This window comes from Hesperophylax consimilis, chromosome 2 (assembly GCF_061612785.1).
Source record: "Hesperophylax consimilis isolate HC1 chromosome 2, BYU_Hcon_1.0, whole genome shotgun sequence".
In the NCBI taxonomy this organism is placed as follows: Eukaryota; Metazoa; Arthropoda; class Insecta; order Trichoptera; family Limnephilidae; genus Hesperophylax; species Hesperophylax consimilis.
The window spans coordinates 33804312-33811387 of NC_142837.1; the positions used below are offsets into that span (position 1 = coordinate 33804312).

The window sequence follows — 7076 nt, forward strand, 5'->3', positions numbered from 1 at the left end:
AATAGGAATTAGGAACTTTTATTTGAATACTGCTAAGAGTAATACCATAAACATTCAAATTAATAGACTAACGTGAAATCTGGGTATCATTTGTGATAGTGTCTAACTAAAAATGTAACAAAACATTAAATTTTCTAAACAAGCCTGAACTATTTTTACCCCATTTGGAATTTGTAGTTAAGTTTTTAACGCGCAGCCAGCAATTTGCGCGCCATTGTAAAAAGGATTAGTAATTTGTAAACAGATTTTATTTTTGAGGATCGAATGGTGATATTAATATTTGCGAGTTGCCTGTATACTGTCAGATTTACCCCTTCGGTTTATTCCCCTTTCCCTGATTGGCTCATTATTAATTTGGATGTCTATGAGTAATACTGTAGATAAATGTATATATTTAAGTGTTTTAAAAAAAAAACATTATTTGTTCTTTAAAAATTCGGCTTGCGCCTCATAAACAACTTGGAACACTTTGTTCCTAGTTTCTATTGCCAAGTGCTGATCTTCCTTTTCGATCTCACTGACAACACTCCCTATATATCTGAAAAAATGGGTGTTTTTGGAGTCAGTCGCTGCTGCAGTAACAATGGACCCTATTGAAGTGGAAATGCTCTTCAAGAAAACTTCCATAGTGTCTTCAGAAATTTTTAGTTTCCGTGGAGGCGTAGATAGTGTGCGTTCAGCTGAATCCTGAAAGAAGATTAAAAATTGTTACATTTGTTACAGTTACTACCTAAGAGCAAGGGTTTCCAAACTTTGTGAGGTTGGGAGCTACTTTTTACATCAGTTTTAATGGGGATCGACACAAATTTTTTTTGCTATTACTTCATCTTAGTTTACAAAACTTAGACCACTAAGCCACTTCATTAACAGATAATCATGAATCTAGCAAAAAAACCAATTTAATATAAAGGTTGTGTAACGGACGTACTGCTCCGGGCTCGGCCGCGGTAGCCCACGTTAAAATTATATAAAATAAAATTCTTAATGGAAAAATATAAATACAAATTCATGTAAAATATACTTAAATATGTTCATAAATGTTGTTAAATGTATATAAAATGTAAAAACAATAAATGAAACGTCGGAGCTTGGCTAGGGGACACGGGCAGAGAAGTATACTGGGAGAGCTGGTGGATATCATAATAGCATTTGATTCGGGCACGGTTATGAGAATCGTGCCTATACGAGAGGGAACGTTCGGCCACGGCCCGAGGCAAAGGGCCGTGCGCCGTCATGGCGTGCGAGGTGATTTGCCGTCAGAACGTTCCATGGGCGCGATTCTGAGTATCGTGCCCGAACAAAGAAAGGCCGTGGTCGCGTTCGACCACGGGCCCGAAATTACCGGCCGAGAGGCGGTGAACTGACCGGCGGAGCACCGCGATCGCGTCACAACGCAGCCCTAGATTCCAGGAATCAAAGAGAAAGTGGGCCCGTGTGAGCGTCGCGCGACCGCCGGCGGCCTATAAAACGTGAAACAGTCCCTCGGAAGGGCAGATCTCCAGAAACCACCACCAGCTCTACACCTCTCTCTCTGCTCTGCCCTCTACCTCGCTCCGACTTCTGACTCTGCTCGCCTTCTTTCACTCTGACCCCCGCCTCACCCTGGACCACGGACTTGCCTACCCCTTCGGACCAGACTCGGAATCAGCTCAAGAACAAGCGACAAGCGATCGGACCAGCTCTACAGCGGCTACAGAGACGGCCCCGTTCTACCCCTCCACGCCACTGAAGGACGACGCCTTCCGCCTCCACAGATTGGGATCACCAGCCCATTTACAGTCTTATGTGTCACACAATTACGTCTGATACAGGTTGTAAATTTAAAATAGTATTATTTTCGAAATTCACAATCCTAATTATCGACACAAATTTGGCCACGATCGACCGGTCGGCAACCCTTGCCATGAGTGTGGTATCAAGGATACCCTCGAGGGCACTGTTACACGGCACTTTTCTCTACAGTAGATTGCGATAATATTGTCTAAATGCATATATGATATATGTATATACAATGCCAACTAATTAATTTTAATACAATATATTACTGCAATCAAATGCTACTGGAAGTAGATGGAAGAGATGTAGCGCGCACTATGTGACAAGTTAGGTTGGATCTGAAGCCCCTCGGTACAGTCTAGCGAGTCACGTGATACGCACTCTGTCTCATTTCAGTAGCATCGTACAGACGTGACTATCACGTGATCTGTTGCGATGTGTGGTAAATTTTTTTTTTTGTAATTGCAAAAAATAACATCGGTGAGCAACTATATTTTATTCTACAAATATGCTCAGGAATACCTGGTTAAAATCCTTCAGGAAAGTGCTGATACAAATACTGAATTCGTTTATAATAATAATAAGATGCAATACATTGACGCTTGGCTACATCGATGCATTTTTCAGTGGGATTTTATTCCACATCTTTGACAATTTTTAATCTTTATTGAAGAGTATGCACGTTTTTCACTGGACGGTTCAACTTTAAGGTTGAAACGCTCAAAAACTAGAAAGTAAAAAGATAACCGCACTGCTGTGTTTGAATGTCGAACGACAACTAATGGCAGAAGCGGCCAAAAGGCAGCAATCAATCGAATAAAATAGTACAAAAACTGCATAATTAATCATTTACCTGATGTATAGATGCAATCTATTTTTACGGGTTTTGAATGAAATTAATTTGGGACTGAAAGAAATAAACAACACATGCAAGAAAATGATTATTCGAAGAACGATTGATCGGGATTTCGCTGTAATAAGAATTGAATTTAAATTACCGGGATAGGTATGGTGCTGCTGTCAGTATCAGAGTCGCTTACCATCGGTGTTTGGTCAAGTGGAAATTCTTTTTCCCAGATGACCTCACTATCACCAACATTGAGGTCACTGTCGTCTGTGTCAACTTGGCTCTGTGGAGTAGACCGACGTGATCTCTTCATTTTGGAAGTCGTCGACCTAACCTTTACGTGGTCCGCAAGGAAAGCCAATTGTCCAAAATACCAAATGGATGGGACATATTGTGTCTGAAACATAAAGCAATACTTATAATTATATCTTCATCACGGCGCTGTATCCAAGTGTGGGATCTGACCTCCTCCACAAATGTCTTACACTTGCTGTTCATAGGTTCCTACCATTCGTCTCCAGACATCCTGACTGCTCCTCATCAGCCCTTCTCCGATCCTCCTTCAAGTAGTCTAGCCACCTCCGGGCCTGCCTCTCGGTCGCTTCCACTGGGGCACCCACAGTCAACTTTTGGCATCCTAGCATCTGGCATCTTTCCATGTGTCCAGCCCAGCGCAGTCTTTGGGACCTACAGAACCTTACAATGGTCTAAGATCTATAAGGTTTTCAACTGTAAAGGGACTGCAGATAATTTAATAGTACACAATTGTACAAATTGCAAGGGTTGAATTTGGCAGCCACTTATGGTCTGGAGCCTAAGTTACTTGAAAAAAGGCCTGGACTCTGCAGAAACGGGCGGTCAATAGATTCCCCTATTTTAACGGATTATAATCTCTAGAGCATATGCGTCAGGTGGGAATGCTGTCCTTGTTCTACCGGTATTTCCATGGAACATGTTCCGAGGAACTGGCGTTAATCCTTTCGGCACATGTTGCATAGTCGGGAAATATGCCAAACGTGCCCCCAACATTTGTACACGGCTAACATTTGTAACATCATTTCTACGACTCGTTCTTAAGTTTAATAGCTCGGCTGTGGAATTATTTGCTGGCCTCTGTGTTTCCTCCATCCTACAACATGTTGACTCCTTCCTCTCCTCAAAATGACCCTCCACAAATCATCCCCAAAGATGACACAGGCCCTGAGAGAAATTATTTTCCCCAAGGCCTCCCGCATGGAGTTAATGAAAAAAAACACATCATCATTCCATGTTGTATTACCATAGTAAATATTTTATTATTTCAGTTTCACGGATGAGGGTAGGCACATTGATTGCTCTTAGGGATGGTATTTCAGTTGCTTTTAAAGCTCTCTATGAGAGATATTTACATTGTTCAAGTTGCTCTCTAGTAGGAACCCTGACAAGATAAGCGAACTGATAACATTCCTGAGTATACCGTTGTAGTATTATGACTGAAGCGATATCTACAGCATAACTCACCATTACAGAGGTTTGCGCAGTAGACCAAGACAATACTGTTACAAAATACATATTGTCAAATTGACTGCATGATAGACTAAACCACTGGGATGCTGAGTTCCCGCATAATAATATAGAAAGAAGAAAGAAAAATTACAAGATTATGCATTAAGTAATTTTGTAGGTTATGCCAAAATGCTATCAAGAATAAGTTTTATATGTAGCGTAAAGTGTGCCTAAATGTAATAGAAATATGTTGTACATGCAAGTAATTCTAAAGGTTTATACTGGGGTTTGCAAAGGGATCATTTTATAATGTAAATTTTTAACTTTGAATAAAAATAAAATGATAATATACATTTTACCACCCATCCCGACGTAAATCGTTGTTTCTTGTAGTAATTAATTTGAAACAAAGTTAAATTTCCATAATCTATGCCTATAAACACACTTAAATCGGGAAGAGTAGTTCTACCCGTTCGGTCGATTGATGCTTAACGTCGGGAAGGGTAGTTCTACCTTCTGCGCCCGCCTCATTTCAATGGCAGAAAAGAAGAAATTATCTGATGTTTTTATATGAACATTATATACCAATCTCTTTATAAAGGTCCCAACTATATGTACATAATTATCAAATTGCAATGCAAGTCTTTTTTTTGTATTTATTTTGGAGTCTTTTGTGTACATCGATATTTCAACTAAAATGGCCTATATTATTGAACACCTGACACTTGATAGGTATTGCGTTTGAAGATCAACGAAAAAAGTCATTTAGATAACATATTCTGTTATTCTAATAATTCAATTCCTGGAACCAGGGTTTTTATGACCATGAAACCCGAAACAAATCTTTCTATCTCTGTTCCGCACCCACTCAACTCCTAGGTGCGAACGAGCGGAGAGTGTCGAGCATTTAAAAACAGCAGGGATCGGCAAACACAGTTAGGCGGACCATAATAAATATTTACAAGTGCGTGCCAGTTTTTAAAAAGCAAATTGTCCTACGGTTGTGTTCCGAGGAGATAATATTTATATTTGCTTTTTCAAACCTTTCAAAATGGATTCTGAAAATTACGAAAGTGATAACGAAATCGTCGCAGATAATTTATCTGCCTGTTCTAGTAATTATTTGCCTGAATTCCATAGTGAAAGAGAAGAATCTAGTGGAAGTGAAGAAATTCCTTGTAGGAGAAGAATGTCAGTGATGCCATTACAGTTCAGTGATTCTGAAGAAAGTGATATGGAGGAAGAACAAGGAAATATTAGATGAACAATTTTTAGACGTAAACTGTAACTGATTATATAAAGGTGATTAAAAACATAAACCTAATAGTGTATGGTGAATAAAATAATATACGTTCCGATGGTTTTGGTCCGCTGTACCGTGCGAGGGGCAATTGCACACGATGTATTTCAATGAGTAATAATGTGTTACTATGACGATACTAGAGAAGTGGCAATTGTTTTTGTTTTTATAATGATTTGGTGAAAATACAATAATTTGTAATTTTATAAAATTGAAACCTAGTTTATACTTAAAAAATTGAACCCTAATGACTCAACAATGACTATGTTTTCGATTTATTATGTTGCATTAGAAATAATACTTGGTTTTCGGCTAGAAATTTTATAGCTTGGGTATGCTGAGTTAGTATGTAGAAAATTTTATTGAAATATTTCCATTATTTTCGAAGATATAGCCATTTAAAACAAATTAAACAAATTCGCGCGAGACCTTTATTTTCGCCCGTTTTCAGCGGTCAGCCGGTGAAAAAATAACCCGATCAAAACGTGCGGCGGTTAGGGAAATATTAATCGAAATTTAAATAGGTAATCTCTCGTGTCTAGGATGAACGAAGTATGTATAAAGAATGAGATAATGATTAATGTAAGAAATTCTAAAGTAATGGTGTTTGAAAGAGAGAGTACGAAAACAGTGTGCAATATAGTTGTGAAGAGTTTGTGTATTTAGGAAGTATGTTTACGAGAGATGGGAAGGCTTACAGAGATATTGAAAGAAGGGTTACAGGTAACTCCATTAATGGAGGACTGAACGCAGTTGGCGCTAACAAAAAATTGTCCAAAGAAGCGAAGCTAGTAGTCCACAATGAAGTGCTGGTACCCACCCTGATGTATAGAAGTGAGGCATGGAACTTGCAGAGAAAGGATAAAAGTAGAATGAATGCTGTTGAAATGAGATCCCTGAGGCGTATGTGTGGTAATACCATGTATGATCGTGTGAGAAATGTGGAGATCCGCAAAGAGTGCTGATGTAAGCGTAGTGAGTAAGATCAAGAAAGGGAAGCTTAGATGGTTTGGGCATGTAGAGTGAATGAGCGGAGTGTAAGGAGAATATATGATGCAAATGTGAATGGAAGCAGAAGTCAGGGACGCCCGAGGAAGACATGGCACGACCAAGTGAATCAGATACTTGAATCGGGCTATGTCAAGACTCAGAATAATAGAAGAGTATGTATGAGACGATGTATGAATGTGAATGAGACAAAGAGTGTGTGTCAAGACCGAGTTGTTTGGCGGTCCGTCCTCTCTGCCTACCCCTGCGGAAAGCGGCGTGATGGTTAGTTAGTTAGTTAAATAGGTAATTAATATTTCCACTTACGTCTGATGTGGACATCCCGCTCTTGCAAATTTTCTTGGCTATCTCTGTCGTATATACAGACCGCAAATACTGAATTTTTTTCTTTATTTCGGCTGCAGTGGTGCCAGGCCGTATATCCGAAACTAGCTTTGCGATTTCATTTTCACCGCTGCTGCGGGAGGTCCGGTTATAGTACATAAGGTTCTTGGCATCGTACATATATGGGCGACTTTCATATTCACTTATTAACAGCTCGATGGCATCATTTGACCACGCAGACATGATAAAGATATTATACAGTAAAACAACGATTAAAAATAATTATAAACATTTCGCTTTCAAACAACAAACAACTCTTGCAGGGCAAATGACAGA

The 7076-nt window shown here is 39.3% G+C and overlaps 1 protein-coding gene across 3 annotated transcripts; it reads right to left on the minus strand.

Moving 5' to 3' along the window:
- Window positions 1-335: 335 nt before the first annotated feature.
- On the minus strand, window positions 336-7076 carry LOC149425943 (uncharacterized). Of its 3 annotated transcripts, none has more exons than XM_089645262.1 (3): window positions 6723-7076; window positions 2817-3020; window positions 336-687 (listed from the first exon to the last, which is right to left on the minus strand). In XM_089645262.1, the coding sequence occupies exons 1-3, from the start codon at window positions 6981-6983 to the stop codon at window positions 418-420; spliced, it is 735 nt and encodes a 244-aa protein (XP_089501388.1). In that variant the 5' UTR covers window positions 6984-7076; the 3' UTR covers window positions 336-417. The 3 variants fall into 3 exon arrangements, with proteins under 3 accessions (XP_089501388.1, XP_089501379.1, XP_089501397.1); XM_089645253.1 differs by having other exon boundaries at window positions 2775-3020; XM_089645271.1 differs by lacking the exon at window positions 6723-7076 and adding an exon at window positions 3132-4062 and having other exon boundaries at window positions 2775-3020.

Coding starts and splice junctions, on each gene's coding strand:
- LOC149425943 (XM_089645253.1), bottom strand. CDS start 6,983: ATGTCTGCGTGGTCAAATGATGCCATCGAGCTGTTAATAAGTGAATAT. Junction 3,021..6,722: donor GCGGGATGTCCACATCAGAC/GTAAGTGGAAAT, acceptor TTTATGTTTCAG/ACACAATATGTCCCATCCAT. Junction 688..2,774: donor GCAGCACCATACCTATCCCG/GTAATTTAAATT, acceptor ATCTTCTTTCAG/GATTCAGCTGAACGCACACT.